A 24160-nucleotide genomic window follows, 5' to 3' on the forward strand; every position below is an offset into this window, starting at 1 on the left:
GCCTATTATAAGATTGCAGTAGGGCCTATATTTGTCCATGTCTACAGTCATTTAATTGAGATAAATTGGTAGCAGGCATATTTGTTGTTGTGTTCTTTCTGTTATGTAAGGATTTTTAGAAATTATGACATTTGCTTCATAATGTGCTATGGTCTAGCGAAAGATCATGTAAATGTATTTTCCAGGTAAACAAATAGAACGTTTAGATTTTTCAGTAGGCCTATAGCCTATTTTTCACCATTCTAAAACTGAACATGACAAAGCACGAAAATGAAAATTTAAGAACTACATTCAAAAGCGTATAGAACTGAAAGATTAATGTAGGCCTATAAAAAAAGTTTCAGAAAAATAAATTGAACAAAATGTTCTGTTTATGATAGATAGCTGCAAAATGCGTTGCGTAATATGTTTACATTTCTGGGGAACGTTGCTTCCCATAATTCAAGATCTGACCTCTTTTACTGTCTATGGATCTGACACACATGAGTTAAGCGTTCAGCTTATTTTATTTTTATTTGAAGAAGGAACATACAAACATAGAACAGCATACAGCAGGAAGAGCAGATCACAAACAAAGTGTAGCATTATTTCGTAACAGGGGATCCAATAGTTCTTGTAATACAGTTCGTTCATGGGAAGGAAGGAGGCGGGAACCGGCGAACGTTTCACAAACATTTATTAACTCAAAATAAAATAAACAAAACGAAAGTAAAACCGCGGACAGCCCCTCACGGACGACTGCCCGCAAACACACACAAAATAAAACGTGGGCAGCCCCTCACGGACGACTGCCCACAAACACATAAACAAAACATAACATAAAATTCCAGGCCTGGTCCTCTCTCCTCTTCCGCTGTCCTTGCTCCTCCTTATATGCTCCCGTCACATGGCCGCGAGACGAGACCGGTGTGCCACGCAGCTGGCACTCGTGAACGTTAATCACCGGCCCGCTCTCGCGGTCCCTCGCCCCGCTGCTTGCCACACCACAGTTCTCTATAACATGTGAATGACTTATTATTTTTTAACCATTTTAAAGATGATATAAATGAATAATTAGATGACACGCAAGTATGGGATTGTGTCATTGTCGCTTCAGTAAATGTTCTCTTTTGACAGCCAGTTATTTTTTGTGTGTGAATTTTTGTTTATACGACTGATAGTTATTGAGTAGGCCTATACGCTACTGCAACAAAACGGGCAAAAAAAAAAAAAAAAAAAAAGGAAGAAAAAATGGAAGAAAAAATGTAGACCTAGGCTATTTTAGGATCAGCATGTCAGCCTATTTTAGGTGCATCTGTTTCTTCCTTTTTCTCACAAAGTTTTTTTTCCTTCACTCAAAGAGGTTAACACTGTCAGAAAAAAAGGCTTTCACATAAGATTGTATTGTGTTTTGCATGTTTCGTTTGATTATGACTAGTTCAGCTCTTCAACAATACCAGTATCTGGCCAACAGGGGACGACATGAATCTGTATTTGGCGTATGGCATTTGGTCAAAGTGCAGCTGCAGCATCCAACACGTGCAACTTTTTTGACTCTCACGGACGCGTGCAGGTAACGTGAGCATGTCCTGTGTAAAAACAGTAAGACGCATCTTCTTTTTACCTAAAAAGAAACAAATAAAATGTCACTAATTTATTGCTAAGCCTGTTCATCTTGTCAGGCAGTTTGTAGGCACCTCTAAATGACACTTTAAGGTTTCATTCCAGCAAATCTTACAAGTCTGTGCAGGAATAGTAATAGTAAGCATATACTATGTGTGGGGGTGGGCTGTAATCTGACTCCTCTTCTGCTATATTTATTACCGAATATCGTTCGATGTAAGGACAGAGAAACGTCAGCACGCCCCACCTCACTGCGTTCAGTCCGTCAGAGAGATGTTAAATGACATGAGGATACACTTCAGCTCTAAACCTCTCTGCTTCACTCGTCTGCTTTACCATATGACGAACAACAATCCAAAAAAGAAATTTTTGAGCAATATCACTTGAACTACTTGTTTTATATTCTTGACCTAAAAGCACAAAAAGTGTCCACAGAATGAGAGGCGTCGTGACGGTGTGCTGCCTGAGTTTTCTGCTGGGTCTTGTGACTATAGTTGAGAGTGATGAAGACTACACTGAGGATGAAGAGATGATCCTGTCTTTAATTCTGCAGGATGACACCCAACCTGAAGCAGAAAACATGCCATCTGCCCAGTTTTACAGGTGCACTAAGGTAGGCTTACTACCTGCTAATTATCTAACATAATAACTGTATGGCCTGATATTACATGTAAAAATAGTATTTTTCCTGAATTAAAATGCATATTAAATAGCAAAATTCTATAATTTAGTCTGTGTACTAGTATCTTGGACATTTAATCACATGACATGGTTCTTTTTATGAAAGGAAATTATTCTGATATATGAAACATTAATTTTCTTTTAAATCCAGCAAAGTGCTTTTACTATGTCTATAAGATGCAGAATTTTATGAATTGTTGTATAAAATAAAATAAGAAATAATACAATATAATGTAAAATGACTAATTTCCAAGGTTAAAAACAAATATGTATACGCTAGGGGTGTAACAATCGTTTCACAATATTTCACAATAAAAAAATTAAAAAAGTGACAATCTGTATTGTTTATAGTTCACCCAAAATTAAAATAATTTTTCATATTTTATTGTGTGAGGAAAAAAATTCAAATGTACAGTTTTAGTGTCAGCACTACATGAAACGACGATACATATTGTTGAATATAATGTTTGATAATGCAATGGGGGATTATTTGTGGGTCCTGATAATGCCAAATATCTGATGTTATCAGTAAAAAGTGACCTAAATTATTTTAAATATATCTAGTAAGTTCTTCTGTATTTTCAGCTTCAGATTCATGAATAATTTTATTCTGGTTTCACCATTGTCCTGTGCATTGGGTTACCAGCACCTAGTCCAAGCCTATTCATTTCCATCCCCAATGTCATACCAAATTTAGCATTTTAATTAACAGTACATTTTTGTTAACCTTTTACCATATCTTGGAGTATCACAATAATATTGTATTGTTTAGTATCGTGATATGTATCGTATCCTTATTTCTGTACTAATTTTTTTTTAAAAGCATTAGATTACTTATTACTAATTACTTTCTAAAATCGCATATCAACCTCAACCAGTTGAATAATACAAAGATAGACTTGAAATGAATAAACAATATACAATTGCATAAATTATTCCTGATCTTACTAAAGTATGTAAAGGGAGAAGGTTGCATTAAAATTTTAACATTTCATTTTTTTATGTTAAATCCAATATTTGAATTTCGATTTCTCAGTCCATGACCCGAGTATCAAATAGACAATATGCGATTGCATAAATGATTCTTGAACTGATCAAAGTATGTAAAGGGGGAAGTTTATATTAAAACATACATTTTAAGTAACATTATATTTGATGTTAAATCCACTTTGTTTTATGCAGAATTGTTGTATAGTCTGCAGTATTTAATGCAATTACATCAGAAGTAACTGTAATTAAATTACAGAAAAATGAAGAAACCATTACTTTACTAAATAATATATATGTATACAATATATATGTATATATATGTATATACGTATACATATATATACACACACAGTCATTGTTTTGGTCCCCCTTTTGCTGCCAAAACAGCCCTGACCTGTCGAGGCATGGACTCCACTAGACCCCTAAAGGTGTGCTGGGGTATCTGGCACCAATATGTTAGCAGCAGATCCTTTAAGTCCTGTAAGTTGTGAGGTGGGGCTTCCATGAATCGGACTAGTTCAGATCATCCAACAGATGCTCGATTGGATTGAGATTTGGGTAATTTGGAGGCCAAGTCAACACCTCAAACTCGCTGTTGTGCTCCTCAAACCATTCCTGCACCATTTTTGCTTTGTGGCAGGGCCCATTATCCAGCTGAAAGAGCCAAAGCCACCAAATAATACTGTTTCCATGAATGGGTGTACATGGTCTGCAACAATGCTTAGGTAGGTTGAACGTAACATTCAAATAAATGGCAGGACCCAAGGTTTCCCAGCAGAACATTGCCCTATGCATCACACTGCGGTCAGCATGGGGTCATGGGTCAGGATGGGCATCCTGACTGGTCTGCAGCTGTGCAGCCCCATACACAACAAACTGTGATGCACTGTGTTATCTGACACCTTTCTATCAGAACCAGCAATAACTTCGTAAGCAGTTTGAGCTACAGTAGCTCTTCTGTTTGATTGGAGCCTTAGCTCTCCACATGCATCAATGCGCCATGACCCTTTTACCGGTTCTCCACTGTTCGTTCCTTGGACCACTTTTGATAGATGCTGACCACTGCAGACCAGGAACACCTCACAAGAGCTGCAGTTTTGGAGATGCTCTGACCCATCGTCTAGCCATAACAATTTTCCCGTTGTCAAACGTGCTTAAATCCTTACGCTTGCCCATTTTTTTCCCTGCTTCGAAACACATCAACTTTGAGGACAAAATGTTTACTTGCTGCCTAATACATCCCCCACCTTCTATCATGTGCTGTGATGAAGAGATAATCAGTGTTATTCACTTCAGCTATCATATAGTCTAGCATTTATATAACTGGTAAACTTCCCACAAATCATGAATGTTTTATTAGTTGTGTACAAACACTCACAAGTTGTCCTGACAACAACATCACTGTTGCCATAAGCCAAGAAAGCCTAAAATGAATGTACTGTACGCATGTAATGAGGAGGCTATCAAAAGTACTGTGAATCACATACTCTGCATGTTTTTACACACAGGACGCGTGGCGCATGCCGGGTCAGTATATAGTGGTGATGAGAAACGGAACGCACGTGAACCAGGTGGAGCGCACCGCGCGCAGACTCCGCGCAAAAGCCGTAAAACGTGGATACCTGATTGAAATTCTGCAGACATATTCTGGAGCCTTCCACGGGTTTCTGGTGAAGATGAGCAGCGACGTTCTTCACATGGTAATTTATAGACACTATTATACAATAATGCTCTCAGTTTAAGTATTTTATACCTAAAAATGTTTGAACAGTATTATGGACTGAAAAAAAAGAACTTGAAATGGAATTCAAATAATTCAAGTCTTTTTCATTCCATTGTTTCTATTTTTGGCAGGCAGTAAAGCTGCCCCATGTGGAATACATCGAAGAGGATTCCTCCATCTTTGCCCAGAGCATCCCATGGAATCTGCAGCGCATTCTTCAAAACAAATATGAGCCTGGAAAATACTCACCACTCAGTGAGTTTAAGTCTCCTCTGTGTACTCTTTCCAAAACACTTAAAGGGGGGGTGAAACACTCAGTTTCAGTCAATCTCATGTCAATCTTGAGTACCTATAGAGTAGTATTGCATCCTTCATATCTCCGAAAAGTCTTTCGTTTTATCATATTTATAAAAGAAATATGGGCTGTACCGAGTCTTTCCGGAAAAAACCGAGCGCCTGGAGGCGTATCGTGTGGGCGGAGCTAAAGAATGACGAATGTGCACAAAGCGGTGACGTCCTCAAGCGTGGAGAAACCCATCTATCTCAGCTAATACAGATAATGATCCAGAATCAAATCTGAGGGAGAAATAAATTGAACAGGAGAAACGGCAACATCAGGACGTCCGTCTCTGTGGTATGTAAGTTACTGTATTTAATGGCCTCTCCACATTTCTGTGTGTTTACTCGCAGTTTATGAGGACATGATTCGGTTTATGGACTATTGTATGCGACTAGACCTTAGAAGTAGCAAGCAAAACGGTTTTGCACGTCAGAATACTGTAACGTTATACAGAGAACAACAATGGAGTAACCGTTAGCGCATTTGAATGACGAAGCACGCGATCGTGTCGTTTACTGATGTTTACTCATGCGTCCGTAGCCAAAAGCAGAGACATTTGAAGCAGTTTAAGTTAACTCACCGGTTGCTTTCAAAGCTGGACCGAAGCTTTATCGCTGGGACTGCTCCGTCAAAAACACACTTCTTTGGTATGATTTGGTAAAGTCCTGACAGCAGTGGCGTGTAAATCCATTTTGAGACGCAACTGAAACGATGTTGTGAAGCTTCCCGTCATTTCTGCGTTCAAATCGGTTCAAATGCAGCGCTGCCTTCCCGGAATGCTGTGCTGAAGCGTTGAAGTCGCTCGACGTCACCCATAGGAATAAAGAGAAGCGCGGCGCGACATAAGTGTTCACGGACGACTGGATCTGCATCTGAGAGACTGTTTACAGCATGCTCTAGTCACGCGCGCGCGCACCCTACCGGGAGAAGAGCCCGTACAGCCCATACAAGGACCTTCCGCTCTTATTAACGTCAAGTAGACCCATACTCGAAAAAAACTCGCCGAAACTTGTGAGAAACCGGAAGGAGTATTTTTGACACAGAAATACTCCATCAAACGTCCAACATTAGTTTTTGAAACTTTGTCTATGTTTAGGATGGGAATCCAAGTCTTTAGTGTAAAAAGTAGTTACGTAGTTCAGTGTAAAAAGCTCAGTATGCATGAAACAGCATTTCACCCCCCCTTTAATGTAACTTCTAAAATTATATTCTGAGATCCTGAAGTGACCGATTTGCCTTCTGCACTGTGTGCTTTTTATGTTAATATAATTTTTAATCTTTAATCTTTAATCCTTGTTCAAGTATTTTGTATGATTTTTTTGTCTGTTAAACCATCATGCTTGTGTGTATGTAGATGACGGTGCAAAGGTGGGAGTGTATCTTTTAGACACAAGTGTTCAGGTGACTCATCGTGAGATCGAGGACAGAGTGATGGTGACGGACTTCAATAGTGTGCCAGAGGAGGATGGGGTCAGAGTTCACAGACAGGTTGGTAAATGTAATTAAATGTCTTATAACAACTGGACAGTTGTTAGTGTAAGTGCTAATGAAAAGCATATGTCCATTCATTTCTATGGTCTTCTGCCCACAGGCTAGTCAGTGTGACAGTCATGGCACGCACATAGCAGGAGTGGTCAGTGGACGGGACTCAGGTGTAGCTCGAGGTGCCAGTGTAAACAGTGTCCGAGTGTTGAACTGCCAAGGCAAGGGTACTGTGTCAGGAGCTTTGGCAGGTAAACCAAAGCATAAAATAAAATAAAATAAAATAAAATAAATGGATTCATCTCATCTAACATAAGTTTATATATATAAACTTACTTTATATATATATATAAACTTACTTTATATATATATATATAAACTATATATATATATATATATATATATATATATATATATATATATATATATATATATATATATATATATATATATATATACACTGATCAGGCATAACATTGATTTATCTGATTTATATCATACCTAATAATGTTTTGGTCCCCATTTTGCTGCCATAACAGCCCTGATATGTCAAGGAATGGACTCTACTAGACCCATGAAGGTGTGCTGTGATATTTGGCACCAAGATGCTTGCAGCGTATTCTTTAAGTCCTGTAAGTTGTGAGGTGGGGTCTCCATGGATCAGACTGGGATGTTCAGCACATCCCACAGATGCTTGATTGGATTGAGATTTGGGGAATTTGGAGGCCACGTCAACTCCTCAAAATCGTTGTTGTGTTCCTCAAACCATTCCTGAACCATTTTCGCTTTGTGGCAAGGCCCATTGCCCTGCTGAAAGAGGCCACAGCCACCAGGGAATACTGTTTCCATGAAAGGGTGTACATGAATTGCAACAATGCTTAGGTAGGTTGCATGTGTCAAAGTAACATCTACATGGTTGACAGGACCCAAGGTATCCTAGCAGAATATTGCCCAAAGCATCACACTGCCTCCGCTGGCTTGCCTTCTTCCCATAATGCATCCTGGTGCCATGTGTTCTCCAGATAAGTGATGCACATGCACATGGCCATTCATGTGATGTAAAAGAAAACAACATGATTTCAGTACATGAAATCATGAACCAGACATGAAAACATGAAATCAGACCTGGCCACCTTCTTCCATTGCTCCGTGGTCCAGTTCTTATCTTCATGTGCCCACTGTTGGTGCTTTCGGCGGTGGACAGGGGTCAGCATTGGCACCCTGACAGGTCTGCAGCTATGCAGCGATGCACTGCGTGTTCTGTCAAACTCGTTCAAATCCTTAATTGCCCATTTTTCCTGCTTCTAACATATCAACTTTGAGGACAAAATGTTCACTTGCTGCCTAATATATCACACCTACTAACAGGTCCTGTTATGAAGAGAGATTAGTGTTATTCACGTCACGTCATATTGTTATGCCTGATCAGTGTATAAATATATAAACAATATTTTATGTTAGATGTGATTAATCGATAAAAATATATATAATATATTCAGGTGCTTTGATAGGTAAACAAGTCATTATATTTATATATATAAGTAAATAAAAGGACAAATAATAAATAAAAAAGATAAACAGTTTTGGGAGCTTTGGCAGGAAAACAAAATAAATATATTAATATTATATGATATGACTCTATTGCAGGTCTTGAGTACATCCAGTCATCTCTAATGTCTCAGCCTATCAGACCTGTGATCCTACTGCTGCCATTTGTAGGAGGATTCAGTCGCACCCTCAATGCTGCCTGCAGGAAAATGGTTGAATCTGGCGCAGTGCTTATTGCTGCAGCTGGAAACTACAACGAAGATGCTTGTCTGTATTCACCAGCCTCAGAGCCTGAGGTATTGGCCTGAGATTACAATGGGTTGAATCTTTCAGAAAAGCATTTGCTTGTCAATATAATTGCTTTTATAATCATTTGTTCCCCTGCTGCAGGTGATAACAGTAGGGGCCGTTAATTTTGCTGACCAGCCGTTGAGCACTGGGAAGACAGGCACCAACGTGGGCCGTTGCGTGGATGTGTTCGCACCCGGCGATGACATCATCAGCGCATCCAGTGATTGCTCTACCTGCTTCACTACCAAGAGCGGAACGTCTCAGGCAGCGGCACATGTCGCTGGTTAGCACACACACATACTCTAATGCACACAATTTATTAGTGCATATTTTATTAGTCCGTCCATAATACCAGCTCTGGTCCGTATGTGTTTTCAGGTGTAGCGGCAGTGCTCCTGAATCTGAGTCCAAACTCCAGCTCTGCTGAGCTTCTGCAGCAGCTCCTCTATCATTCAGTCAAACAGGTCATTAACCCAGACTCTCTGCCACAGGACAGCCACTTCACTACACCCAACATGGTGGTCGCCCTGCCCAACCCTGCCTCTACACTCACAGGTCAGAGTTCACGAGTAAAGCTTGTGAACAATGTGGCTTGCCACATTATTATTATTATCAACATAATAATATGGACTGATATTAGTTTAATGCATGATGATTATTTTAATGCTATAATTATAAGATTGCAATAAATTATTATAATATAATGTAATATAATACATTTCTAATATTAACCTTTAATAATTTAATTCTATAATTAGCAGACTGCAATTCATTAATATAATAAAATATAAAACCATTTTAAATATTTATATTAACTCCTAATTAAAGGGGTACTTCAGCGCTGGGAAGATGAATCTGTATTTAAACTGGGTCATCAATGCAGTAGAAATGTGAAATTATTTTTGAATTTGGTGTCTTCTAGACTGAGAAAAGACAGAAAATGTATTTTTGTCTCATGGGGATGAAAGACTACAATTCCCAGACTGCTTCGCTGCCCTGTGAGGCCACTCCCAAAGCCACCAACTTGATTACTTTGACTGAGTTGGAGAAGACACTACAATTAAAAACTGAACGTGTCTGTTCAATATAATGATTGAGTCACTGCGTGAGTATAACAGCACTGAGCACTAACTGCAGGAGTCAGATAAATGAACTGAGCTCTCGTGATTAGAGCTGAGGTAATCGCGACTACACTTGCGGTGCCAGTGAAAGCTTAACTTTCATAGAAATGAATTTGAGAAGTTAAAAGACTTACATTGCTCAGCATAGCTCCGTTTAAATGAGTGCCTGCAGCTGCGAGCTGAGCTCTGAGTGTGATCTCCACCCCCCATGTGCGGGTTCAAAACATGCGGAAATGGCTCCCTCTGCTGGCTGTAGTCTTTAGCCTTTGGCCAAACATTCCTCCTATGATGCAAATATCATCAATTTGCATCATAGGAGGAATTTTTCCAGAAATAAAATGCATAAATCTTTTGTCTCAGGGGGATATGAGGGGGGAAAGCACAAACATTTGAAAATACTCCAGGGTGTCTACTGATACAAAGCCATATGCTAATCGTTGAAGTAACCCTTTAAATACTACATTTAACAGAGTGCAGTGAATATAATATAATATAATTATATTATTATAATTCCTTATTCATATTTATTAATATTAACCTTATTTATTTATTGTTTTGTTTTACTGGTTTATTTATTTACATACAGTATTTAGTAGTGACTTTCATTATGTAACATTTGATTTAATATTATATTTATCATACTGCACTGAATAATATAATAAATATATAATTTAATAGAATTAATATCTTCTTCTTTTTTCGGCTTTTCCCTTCAGGGGTCGCCACAGCGAATCATCTGCCTCCATCTAGTCCTATTTAATATAATTAATATAATGCAATATAATTAATATAATCCTATTCATATTAATAAATAATACTAACTTTATTTATTGTTTTGTTTTACTGGTTTATTAACATATTAATTGTTTATTCTAGTGACATTCATCATGTAACATACTATACATAAAATCTCATAATTTATTGCATTGTATTAACAATTTGGAACAGTTTTTACTTCCAAAACGGTATTAAACCATTTTTTGTAGTCTGTTGCTGGCCCAGGCTGGTTTAGGTAGATGCTTTTGGAGGTAGACCAGTTTAAGACTATTAACTCTGTTTCCGACAGCTAAAATGACAAATAAATGCATAATCTGCAAGTACTTCACTAGATACATTTGATTAGATCATCTGGATGCTCAAAATTGATCAGGTGAATGCATGTTTTAAACAGATTATTGTAAATGCAAGTTAATCGCCACATTGCAACGTACAACGTGCAATCTAAAAATGCCCAAACAGGAAGTGACATAACAAAGAGGCAGTGCGGTGGTTTCAACGATAGGAAAAAAATGGATCACAATTTTGCCCACGATTTGGCCGTCTGAGATCAATTTTGCAAATCCTAAAAGATTCCTCTGATCCTAGGCTAAAATCTGACGTCTTTGTTCGTTAGTTTGACATGTTCACCGGCAGCCGATTAATGACCACTGCGATCAAATTTTACCTCAGACGAAATTCTGGCAGTGTCAAAAGATTTGGCGCACGATCCTGCAGTGTGACTTCTACGACGATCGTCAAATATCAAGACAAACTATGACCATATAATGAGCGCTAGAGATTTCTTCATAGCCACCATTTCGGTCCGGCGTGTAATGCAGCGGCCCCCAAACGCATCATTCATTGATGATATAAAACTCCGTACAAGTTTTCTTGCATGCGTCCGTTTTTAGCGAACCTTGACTATCGTACAGTCTGACATTAATAACAACTGAGATCTTACAGTGTGACATGGCTTACATCGGGGATCATGTTCGTACAGTCTGACAAGCAACATTCGTAAAGGATTTAGAAAAATTGCACAGTGTGCAGGACCCTAAGGGACAGGCCAGGATTAGACAGGACAACGATTAGAGGAGATTAATTGAGTTGTTGTGTGAGGAAAAACAGTGGAAAACAGAGCAGGTGAGAGACCAGTTAGCTCACACTAGCATATGAACACTGTGCTCAGATTAGAATACTTTACAGATAATTATCATGAATAAGGCAATCGCAAAACTAGTATTGGTCATCTAGGCGTATTGATGCCAGTAACAGAAACTAATAATACGTTTTGACCATCTGGCATAAGTCAGTCGTTAATATCCATCCCACACTGAACGTTAAAGCTGGGCGTACATTACACAGTGCATTTTTTGCTGCCATACAAGCTCGCATCGCATCACATCGCAGGCACATCATAGATGCTCGTATGGTCATGGCTCGCAGCATGTGAGCGGAAATACGAGACGAGCTAAGCACGTTTCTCGCACCCCCCGATCGTACAATATTTTTTAAACATAAAAAAGTCATACACAATTCGGGAGTCGGTTCGATTTTCACCAGCGTATGGCTGTCCCCTATTGCCAAAGCATGCACAACCATGTCACATCTGGCTAGATCTATGAGTATTAATATGTTATAGCTCAGTAGCTGCAACCATGTAGCGTGCCTTTTTCATGCACGCACGCACGCACGCACGCACGCACGCACGCGCACACTGCGCGCGCGCTCGATCTCTCCCTCTCTGGGCTGCTGTTCTCTGCTTTTCAACAAATCATTAGCACACAAATAATTTTTTCTATCTGAAGCTATAGCAGCAACATTGAGTTTCTGTTTTGAGTCTCCAGTCTCTGTTTAACGCGAAAGCTTGTGTGTACTGTACGCCCGGCACATGCCTTAGTTATGGTGCGCAGTTCACGGTTTCTTCAAGCTGCGTCTCTGACGGATCTGTGACCGTCACATCTCCTGCCGCGGCCGAACCACAGACAGTATAACGTTAGTGTTATTGTGTGTGTCATGTGATCCTTTATTCACTCATTCTGTGTTATGGGTTTATTTTGTGCCGATTCTCCGTTAGTGTGAGGATGTATCAAGTTTTAAGTTTGTTTTTGAGTGAACTTGAATGTACATATACATGGCATGAATAAAATATTTACATTATCAGCACATCATTTCAGACTTTTTTTAAAAGTGTGAGACTATGGATTTGTGCTCATGTAGCCTACATACTTTGTATTCATCAATGTTGAAACTGATTCACATAAAAACAACAACAAAGAAGCAGCACGTGTGGGCGTTTAAAGGGGGGTGAAACACTCAGTTTCAGTCAATCTCATGTCAATCTTGAGTACCTATAGAGTAGTATTGCCTCCTTCATATCTCCGAAAAGTCTTTAGTTTTATTATATTTTTAAAAGATAGGCAAACAATAAACAAACAGACACAAATAGTGGTCAGCTAAACAAATGTATTTAAACACACACCATACATCCCATGCTCCATTGATAAATTAACTAACGTTATACACGATCGTGTCGTTTACTGATGTTTACTTACGCGACAATAGCCAACAACATAGATATTTGAAGCAGTTTTACTCACCACCTGTTTCCAAAGCAGGACCGTGAACCTTTATCGCTGGGACCGCTCCGTCAAAAACACACTTCTTTGGTAACTGTTGATTTCGTGAGGTCCTGAGACAGCAGTGACCGTGGAGATCCACTTTTGCGACACGACTGAAGCGTGATGTTATTTGTATTTGTATTTGTATTTGTTTATTTGAGTAGGGACAAGTATGTCACATAAACAAATGTTACATACTACAACATTTTAGCCGAAGCTAATTCTCAATGTCCGTCCCTAGTGAGCATTTACAAAATTAAACAATACACAGTAAAATTAAACAAAGTAATACAATATAAAACAATAGCAACAAAGCTGACAATCAGTGGTCACATATTTGACTTCTGATTAAAGTGTCCTTGAGTTTGTGTTTAAAAGTGACCCAGTTTGACTCTCCCTTAAGTTCAGTATCTAAACAATTCCAGACCTTTATGCCTTGTACAGAGAAAACTGATTGTCCAAACAAAGTATTGCGTCTCGGAATCTGACAGTTCCCGTTCAGCGCTCCTCTAGTCCTTGAACCCCCAACCCTGAGAGCAACTATGCAATCACTCAAGACCTGTGGGGCTTGATGATTTAAACATTTATGCATCAGCTTCAACAATGAGAATTTAATAAAATTTGCAAAAGATAAAATATTTAACTTCCTTAGACTAATACAATGATGTGACCTAATTGGTTTCCTATCTAAGATTTTAACAGCTCTGTTATAGATCATTTGAACTGGCTTAAGTGTAGTGACATTAACTTGTGACCATGTACAGATGCAGTAGCTTAAATGTGAGAAGATCATGGCATGCATGAAAGTGTGAGCAGCATGAAACGGTAGGTAGTCCCTGATTAATCTGAATGTAAACAGATTAGCTTTGGCAACTCGACATATTTTTTTAATGTGACTGACAAATGTAAGATGAGAATCAAGTACAAGGCCCAGGTATTTAACCTCCTGTACCTGCTGAATCTTTTGCCCATTTATACACAAATTTAGTTCATCTGGTATGGACTTGAATCTTGAGGCAAAGCAAATAGACATAGTCTTTTTAACATTCACTGTCAGACCTGCCTTTTGCAACCACACCGCCACATTTTGCAGATGTATTGTAAGCTCATTAGAAACTGCCTGCACACTTCTGCCTCGCACATAAACCACTGCATCATCTGCGTACATTTGAAATCCTGCTGTGGGACATGAGTCTGGCAAATCATTAATATACAATGTAAAAAGCAAGGGCCCCAGAATGGAACCTTGCGGTACTCCTGTGTTCATTTTTAAAAATGTGGACCTTTCATTATTAACCACCACACATTGATCTCTCTGTTCCAAATATGATTTGAACCACTGCAAAGTTGACGGCGTAAAATTAAAATTGGACAATTTACGAATCAGAATTTCATGATTTAAGGTGTCAAACGCTTTTTTAAGATCCAAAAAAACGGCACCGACGATTTCACCACTATCTATAGCAGATTTAAGTTGTTCCACAAAAAAGCAGTTGGCCGTTTCGGTGGAGTATCGAGGACGGAAGCCAAATTGTAATGGGTGTAGAATGTTATTTGATTGTATAAAAGCCATAAGTTGCCCATACACAATTTTTTCTAACACCTTTGAAAATATTGGTAAGATGCTTACCGGCCGATAATTGCATACCTGGTCTGGTGTTCCTGACTTAAGTAACGGCAAGACTTTTGCCTGTTTCCAAGTTGTGGGAAATTGTCCGCTCTGAATAGACAAATTAAACAAATGTGTTAGAGGCTTTACAAGACTGTTTTTATTTCGTTTCAAGAAAGCTGTGTCTATATGGAAAAGGTCTTTACTATGGCTATTGTTAACTGAATTTATCGCTTCAAGTACTTTTGCTTCATTCGTCCGCAGAAGGGAAAACAGCGAATATTGGTTTATCGATTGATGGTTATTGAATATTAGTTGTTGTTCTAAATTCACATGTTGCACCAATTCTTCCACAGATGAAACAAAAAACGTATTAAATTCCAGTGCTATTTGTTGACTATCTCTAATCTGCCTATCTCCATTTCTAAGCTCATGAATAGTCTTTGATTTGCCTGCCGGTTTCACAATATTATTTATTTGCTTCCACAATATGAGAGGACTTCCCTTGGCTTCTATTATTGTTGTAATATAATACTCCGCTTTAGCTTTTCTTATATTTTTAGTGACTTGATTTCTTAAACTTTTAAAAATATTTATATCATTACTTAATTTGGTTTTAACTGATTTTTTCAAAGCCAGGTCTCTTTCTTTCATTAATCGCTTCAACTCCTCATTGAACCAGGGTAATATTCTCTTCTTCAAATGCTTTTGTTTTTTAAGAAATTTAGAAATGACCCCATCAACTGTGTTCATTACCTCTTTACAGCAACCATGCACATCGTTGTTTTCCATGATTGTGCTCCAGTTAAGAGCATTTATTTCATTATCAACAGCAGGATAATCTCTCTTTAAAATGGTCACTTAAAATGAAGCTTCCCGGCATTTCTGCGTTTAAATCGGTTTAAATGCAGCGCTGCGTTCGGGCGCGTTAAAATCGCTTGACGTCACCCATAGGAATAAAGTGGAGCGCAGCGCGACAGAAGTGTTGCACGGACGAGTGGGTCTGCTGCTTGAGAGCAGTGTTTATGGGGGTGCATTTCTTCTCTCGCTCTGGTCGCTCCCACGCACACCCTTCTGGGAGAAGAGCCCGTACGGCCCATACAAGGACATTCCGACCCGTTGACGTAAAGCGGACTCGTACTCGAAAAAAACTCTCCGAAACTGGTGAGAAACCGGAAGTAGTATTTTTGACACAGAAGTACTCCATCAAACGTCCATCTTAGTTTTTGAAACTTTGTCTATGTTTAGGATATGAATTCAAGTCTTTAACAGTGTAAAAAGCTCAGTATGCATGAAACAGCATTTCACCCCCCCTGTAATCATTTCATATGATCCTTTAACAATACATGAGTAGTGCAATGTTGAACTCCATCATATTGCTGGGATGATAATCCGTGGTGTAAAGTGAACGCAGCACACATCACCGCATGTGTCAAAGCAGATGCAAAAGTGAAGTCCCGTCTCTTCAACTGCACGAAATGCCACCATGCAGCATTTCTAACTTTCTTTTTTCAGAAGGAAACCTGTGGACTCGATGTCCTGACAGGCTGGACACAATAACTTTCCATGACAATGATAAATTGAAATAGAAAAACTACTGAAAATACACTGATTCCTACTGAATACCAACTTATTCTGCACTGAGCAAATGCAGAGCTTGGCACACAACTCCCTCTCGTGACGTAATATGACGCAATACATTTAAAAACATTTTAAATCCTGCATTACCTTTTCTTATGGCATTTTCATACAAGGTTTTATATTCATCTCAATTTTTTTTTAACCTGCAATATGGTCTTTCAATAAAATAGCTTAGAAACTGAAAAGTTCCATTATATATTTCTAACATGCAATCGCGCTCTCACTAATGCATTCATATAAATGTAATTGTTAGACTAAGTTATCTTTACATGACTCAGAACTTTGTGAGAAATATAACGACCCAAAGACAAAAGAACTGATAAAAATAAGTTTTTAAGTAGGAGCAATATCCACATGGGCAGCTTTGTCATATGCCAAAGCTGTACACAGGGCGACCTGTGTTCAAGTCTCAGCTCAAGTCAGCCTTATTCGGTTATTAATGGCGTCATTAATGGCTAGTTGTTATTAAGGTGGCCTTAAATGCTGTTTGTGTATTTTTAACGAAGTTGCCACTACATGTGTTTTCTCACAGGAGAGGATCTGCTCTGTAGATCGGTTTGGTCTGAGAGGTCAGTCGCTTCAGGTTTCGCCACAGCTGTGGCCCGCTGTCGCAGCGGTGAAGAGATGCTGAGCTGCTCCAGTTTCTCAAATAACGGCGCGAGAGCTGGAGAAAGAATGGAGGTCACTATCAGATAAAGTTTGTTCAGTATCCTCAAAAAATAGCTGTCAACCTGAAGCAATAAGACACCACTCTACACAAGAGAGTGAGTAATGTTTATTGACTTTTACAGGTGAGAGATGGGCAGAAAGAGTGTGTTGCTGTCCATGGGAACGGAGGGCAAGGTGTGTACGCTGTAGCGCGCTGTTGTACAGGCCATAAAGCTCAGTGCCAGATGATAGAGAGTCCCGAGAGAGGTGCGGATGCAGAATGTCCCACAGACCACCAGCTGACAGGTGACAGATGCTTTTGCACTGCAGCGTTTTTCATAAATTTAAGAAATTATGATTATTTAATGGAATGTTATGGGTCAGTGGAAGTTAAAGTGTTATTGGTTTTGGTTATCACAGACTATTTCACTCTGAAAAAGGTTCTTTCATAAAAAATAAAAATAAATATATATTTTGAGAGCTCTAATCTCATGCATTTGTTTTGAAATTCTTATTTTAATGAGTAAAGTTTCTGCTGTCACTGATACTGAAAATGGATTTGAACAGAGTTCTTATCTTAATGACAAATTGATAGTCTTTATGTTAATTTCTATTCAGGCTGCAGTTCTGACTCTTCATCTGGAGACGTATCGGACTCCGATCGACCTCTACATGGCAGCCGCAGGGCATGTCCTGCTAAAAGGGGTGTAACGTCATATGCCTCCTGCTGCCACACGTCCTCTCTGGAGTGTCAGCTGAAGGAACATGACCCCACAGGTCACAGCGAGCAGGTGACTTACTCTCACAAGGCTCAGGGAACACAAAAACAACTGCACGGCTTTTAACATTCATACAAGTTGCAGTTTAACTCCTAAATCTATTGTACAACCGTGGATTCATTGAAACATGACTTAAAGGGTTAGTTCCAGGGGCGGATCTACAGGGGGGCAAGGGGGGGCAGGTGCCCCCCCCATTCCAGAGCCCTGCCCCCCCAGCTGCCCCCCTAGCCTTGATATGTTCCAAAAACTGTAATCCTACTTGTAAAAACAACCCGAACTGCCAGTATGTCCAATGCATTTACCAAAAGTAAACCATTTAACATTAATTTTAAATTTTAAATGTATTAACATTAAAATACATAAAATACCCCTCCCCCGCGGCCCCGCCCCTCAAATACGTCCCTGATTCAAACGTGCAGAGCGGCGTTCGTTCGCTCTCAGTCTGGCTCACACTCACACACACACACACACACACACACACACACACACAGCTAGTCTGCAGCGGTGCAAAGCCCAACAAACCCACTGGAGAGACAGCTGCCCCAGAGCCCCTGAAGGTGAAGTAAGTTTCCCCAGGTGTAGTTTAAACACACGTTTAACTTAAAATTAAACTTGTAATGAATGTATTGTGTGCTAAAGACATTCAGCATCAGCAAATACAGCGAGTCTACGTTACTTTTGAGTTTTGATATTTAAAAAAAATCTCAGCTCTCAGATTCTGTCGCTTTTATTACGAAATTCAAACAATAAATGCCGTTTTGGTGCTTGTAAATGTTACGTGACAAACCCCTAGCTGCACTTGGACCGATCATTTCTAACTTACTAGCTAGTAAATGAATGAATGAACAATGTTGAAAGAAACAGTAGCCTACAACTTGCCTAAATGTATATTCCTCATACATAATATCGACCAATCAATCTAACAAAGCTCAATAAAACAACTGGAGAACAATTGTCACATAACATTTACCTCAGGAAAGCCATTAAATGATCATTAGAGCTAGAGAGTATTTTGCTAAATATGTGTAGTGTACCATATCACATATTTATTATATTTGTATTTATATCATTAAATAAAGTTATTATAATAAAACATTTTTTTAATTTGAGTTATTTTTTACCTTAAATAACACTGCCAGCTGATAGGGCTCTCTGTATGTTTACAGCATTAGGTGAGTTGTTTTTTCTTCAGATAAGGGACATCTTGTGCGCCTAATATTTATCCAACTGAGTCAATATTAAATCAAATCACAATAATATAATTGAATTGAAATAACAAAGCATAGCTTACCAGAAATTGTACCATGTAAACACTGTAACATGTTGTCACTAAACCTAATACAATTCAGTTGTTACTAAAATGTTAGTGACAATCACATGCACTTATTGTGATGCAATTATTATTATTATTTTACATTTGATTTAGCTAAGCAGTCCTATTAAATCCAATTCCTCTCAGATATCACAGCAATGAAACCAGTTTAGAACTGGGGAAATAAATACAATAGGATTAAGTTGTTTAAACATAACTGGTGTGTGCATGTGACAAATCTTTCTGTTTTTATATTTGTTATATAGGCTACTTATTAGCTACATGGCCCTACAGTGTAATGTAATACAAGGATAATCAGAGGTTTTCACATATTGACTTTTGCAGGCAAGATAGTTGAAGAAAGTAGCTGGAGCCTAACCATGAAAAGGAAGGCTAAAAGTAAGAATATTACCAGCTTTTTTGCTAAAAAAAAAATCCTAAGAAGTACACAGGAGGAAGAGGGTGAGGGAAATGAAGGAGAAGGCAGTAAACTGGAGAGACCAGGAGGGTCAGAGCAGGAGAAGACAGAAGGAGACAAGGAAATAAGTGACAGAGAAGAGGAAAAAGAAGAATCAGTGAGAGATGAAGAGGAGGCTCCAGATTCAGATAGAGGGACAGAGGTAGGGAGGGATCAGGAGGTGGAAGATGACAGAGAGGAAGAGAGTAGACCTTCAATTCCCACAATTCTTGTACTTTTTTATATTTTAATTTTGCTTTTTATACTGTTTTGTTTGAACGCTGGGCTTATTACTGTTTTTAATAATTAATTAATTAATTTAAAAAGTGGTTTTGTTTTTGTTAAAGCAATTCACATATAGGGATTTCCATATACCGTCTACACCTGCCACCCTGCCAAGACCTCTTGCCACCCCTTTGCCCCCCCATGTAAAATTTTCTAGATCCGCCACTGGTTAGTTCACCCAAAAATTTAAATGCTGTCATCAAATATTCACCCTCATGTCGTTTAAAACCCATAAGACTTTCATTCATGTTCCAGAACACAAATTAAGATCATTTTTTAATGAAATTTGAGATTTTCTTGACCCAAAACTCATAAAGAGTTATCATCATAAAATGAATGCTTCCGTTTACTTCCAATCAGTGCTTGTCAAAGTAAAAGCCAAAATTATATTAATTCATCTTATAAAGCGGTCATGTCTCTTTAGAGGACTTGGATTAAACCACTCGATTCATATGGATTTCTTTTGAAAGTGACTTCTGTGAGAGTTGGGCTTCATACATTGCCACAATGTTGGTATTTTGCTGAAATTTCCCTAATATTACTAAACCTTTAGTGCATCTTAACAGAACTAACTGGAATTTATTTTTTTTTAGGTGGAAGTTTCATGTGAAGACTCATGGACACTGACAGGCTGTCAGGCTCTTTCACGTGGTTCTCTGTCTCAAGGGGCATTTGCTTTGGGAAACACCTGTGTCGTTCGTACATCTGGAGGAGATAAAGGTGCTGCCGCCATCGCCACCTGCTGCAGGCACCGCCCGTCCCACCAGCCACATAACCTCTAAAGACCTCCAAGCCCAAGGGGATGCGTGTTCCTCTTTCCTCTCTTCTCTAAACACGTGGCCAAGGTCATAACTGCTATAACACAGTATTTGGAGGCATGAGACATGGAGGCATTCAATTCTGCCACTACGGACTATTACATAATAGAGAAGAGAGAGCATTATAACTGGGCATAACATAACACACTAAAACACTTTAAAGTAGACCTTAAAACTGCAAAACACCTTTATGCATCTTAAATAAGGATACATTGATCAATTCTGAACAGTGAGCCTTGGATGATTGGAAATCTAAATGTAAAAATGGAAGAAACACAATGATATTGGCCGATTATATTTAAAATATGGACCAATACTGAGAAATTGACAAACCTCCTCTAATGTTGCTAACTAATAATAATAATAATCGATAACAAAGTGTATTAAGGGTGCAATAGGTGATCTGGGACTTTAGCCTGCTAGCATTTAAAGCATACTATCCCACCATTCCTGCAAATCGCTGTCCAAAGCCACACCAAAAACACATAAACATGCTGACTAGAGGCCAGACCAGAGACATTATTAGACTACATAGTGCCATTCCCCTGTGAGAAAACTTAAAAAAAAAAAAAAAAAAAGTGCTTGCTTGCAGACTTCAGATCAGAAATTTACTTGTTGACAAATTAAAGAATGCACTGTATTTATTTTTATGCTAATGCGATTTCAGGATATAGCGGCAACACAGTTGAATCTCACTGAATTATCTGCAAACTGTACTGTCATACCTGAAATGTAGATATTTGCCACTTGTTGTCGGTTTAAAAGGAAAGCCATTCTCACATTGTCTGCACAGCGTACATGAACACACTGATGATGTGTGATGTCTGTGTGAAGCTGCACAGTGGTTTACAAACAGGTTGACTGACAGGGAACATATTATTTCATTCGGCCTGAATGCAATGATTGAACAAACATTTTATAGTCCCATGCCTTCCACAGAGAATATATATTTAGATACAGCTAAACCACATAACAGTGATTGCTATTAGGGTATGAGGATACTTTCAACTAGCACAACAAAAAAGATATTTAGAGAATCACCTATTGCACCTTTAAGTCGGCACTTTTCATTTTAATAATTACATTTTGAATTGAACAAGATCAATTTTACTATATTTTGGAAATAGCATTATCTATTATTATGCATGTGCTCCGTTTCTAAGAGTATCAATTCTTTTTATAAATGTATATTTTTACATCATAGGTTTTGTACAAACTTTATGTGAGTAATGGTCTAATATCAACTTCAGACTTGACACGTACAAATTTCACACAATTTGTGAAAAGTTGTGCATTCCAGTTTTTCCTTTTTATATCAAATGATTTCATTGTCAAACTCTGATGTACAAATTAAAATGTGGTTTTAACATGCATTAACATATTCCTTTACACATTTTTACACACTCGCAGCAGAAATGAATCAAAGAATCCCAAGTTATTAAAAACTCAAGCATTTTCAACCCTGTCCTGACACCCAGCTTAAAAATGCAAGCCTTGTCACAGATCTGCCGAGTGGTTGGTACAGCATCTACAGATGTAGGAAAGGTTAAAAAAAAAGGGTTGCTCAGAGGGAGGAGGATCAGATTTGACGATAGTTTTATCAAACCCTGTTCATTTAAGTACAGAGTATAAACTGTAACTCCACCATATTTATGGGGTCTTTTAGTGAAAACCATTTTAGGCAGCTGAGCTGAAATTAGTGATATCTTTGCGAATGTGCGTATTCATGCAAAATAAGAAAGATGCCTTATGTTCAGGCACTGATCTGATGAATTGCCTCCTCAATGTCACTGAACCCTGTGCCTTCAGCCCGATACATTTAGAAAAACTCATCCTAAAACCGGTTTAACCCAAACACTAATCACTTCTACGGCAATGAATTAGCAATAAATCATTTACTCATTCAAAGTATAAAGGCAGTTGTGAGTACTGCAGTATTTTGCTGACTAGTAGAGGATAACACCAAGTGAAAGAGTCAAAAAGTCCAATACCCTTCTGAAAAAAACTGTTCAAACCAGCCTCAACAGGTTTGCCGTTTCTGCCTGGTCACCCAGTCTAAACAATCGAGTTAAAGTGCCCAAAATCCCGCTAAAACCAGCAAACCAAGCTGACCCAGTTGAATTTTTTTTGTGAACCAGTTTAAGATGGTGTGCTGGTTTTATTTGATCACCCAGCCTGACCAATAAAGCGTTTAAGTGCTCGAAAACCCCTAAAACCTAGAAGCAGGCTTGGCCTCTTGGAAAAAAAAGAAAATAATCTTTAACCAGCCTAAGCTGTTGGGTCGCCCAGCTTGATCAAGCTGGTCTGCTTGCTGGTATTAAATGGCTTTTGGCCACTAAACCAGCTGAACACATCTAAGCCAGGCTGGGAGACCAGCATAAACCAGCGTAGGCTGGTTTAAGTAATTTTTTTTTTAACACGTGGACCAGCACGTTTTAGCTTCGGCCAGTTTACTCAGTTCTTTTCCTCCAGGAAAGTGTCACACGCACAAACACGCGAAGAAACACGTCAAAAAAGCATCAATGTGAAAGTGTCCGAAAAACCAAGCAAAGAGCAGGTAAAAAGCAGCACTATGGTTCACTCGTTCAGAAAACGCTTGTGTGAGGTGGTGTTGAGGTCTTTCCTCTGTAAACATTGAAGCGACGTCGCTAAGTGTTTTAGTCTAAAAGCAAAATGAGCAGCAAACGGCAGATGAATCACCCTGCGTACTCCCTGATAGAGAGACATCACAGGCCAGGCTCAAACAAGCGGCTGTGACGCATGGGACACCAACTGTGTCCTCGTATGGCGCTCTGAGATGAGCGGATGTGTGTGCGTTGTCATCGTAATGTCGAGCGAGTTCAGGCATTTGTGTAGCGTGACGTGTCCACTGGTTTGTCTCAAGACGAGGACGCGAGCAGTGTAGGAGACGAGACGAGTAAAGGCACTTTACTGTTTACTGCTCTGTGACAACTTCCCGTCCCTTTAACAACCTCTGTCTTAACTCTTTCCCCTCCCCCTTCATCCCCTTTCTGCCCGATCCTCGCCCCGTCATTCTATCGCATAAGGCAGACTGAATGGAAAAGATGCAGGCAAACAAACAACAAAAAAAGGGACAAATTTGGCAAAATTAACCCTGAAAAGTGTCTTCACGTCCTAGACCTTCATACCAGAGCGGCACAAGACAACATCAAAACAGATGAACAGAAAGAGTTAGATGCTCTACTGCTGATTGTAGCACTCATTGTCTTACAGGAGGAAGAAACGTTCATTGGACAGTAGCGTCTCTGTTTGTTGCATATGTGTCTTAGGACGCATTCGGTGATGTGATGTGTCTTCCGCTGTTAAGTCTGTCCCCTGTGTCCACTTCATATTTCTCTGTCTAGCATTAGCGGAAACAGCTCGTGTCTTCTGCTGCACGCTGTTCCTATCCAGAAAGTCAAGGATGGACAGAGAGCAGCACCAATTGTCTCC

The 24160-nt window shown here is 39.0% G+C and overlaps 1 protein-coding gene across 3 annotated transcripts; it reads left to right on the forward strand.

The window, feature by feature from the left end:
* The first annotated feature begins 1482 nt into the window (after positions 1-1482).
* pcsk9 (proprotein convertase subtilisin/kexin type 9) lies at positions 1483-24141 on the forward strand. Of its 3 annotated transcripts, none has more exons than XM_067417150.1 (13): positions 1483-1581; positions 2020-2215; positions 4782-4973; positions 5128-5251; positions 6691-6824; positions 6928-7069; positions 8466-8662; positions 8757-8940; positions 9036-9212; positions 16941-17089; positions 17200-17362; positions 17675-17847; positions 20483-24141. In XM_067417150.1, the coding sequence occupies exons 2-13, from the start codon at positions 2039-2041 to the stop codon at positions 20669-20671; spliced, it is 2001 nt and encodes a 666-aa protein (XP_067273251.1). In that variant the 5' UTR covers positions 1483-1581; positions 2020-2038; the 3' UTR covers positions 20672-24141. The 3 variants fall into 3 exon arrangements, with proteins under 3 accessions (XP_067273251.1, XP_067273252.1, XP_067273250.1); XM_067417151.1 differs by having other exon boundaries at positions 1485-1552; positions 2156-2215; XM_067417149.1 differs by having other exon boundaries at positions 1488-1552.
* Positions 24142-24160: the final 19 nt, after the last annotated feature.

The sequence above is a fragment of the Pseudorasbora parva genome, chromosome 15 (assembly GCF_024679245.1).
Source record: "Pseudorasbora parva isolate DD20220531a chromosome 15, ASM2467924v1, whole genome shotgun sequence".
NCBI lineage: Eukaryota > Metazoa > Chordata > Actinopteri > Cypriniformes > Gobionidae > Pseudorasbora > Pseudorasbora parva.

Coding starts and splice junctions, on each gene's coding strand:
- pcsk9 (XM_067417150.1), top strand. CDS start 2,039: ATGAGAGGCGTCGTGACGGTGTGCTGCCTGAGTTTTCTGCTGGGTCTT. Junction 5,252..6,690: donor TGGAAAATACTCACCACTCA/GTGAGTTTAAGT, acceptor GTGTGTATGTAG/ATGACGGTGCAAAGGTGGGA. Junction 17,363..17,674: donor CACAGACCACCAGCTGACAG/GTGACAGATGCT, acceptor ATTTCTATTCAG/GCTGCAGTTCTGACTCTTCA.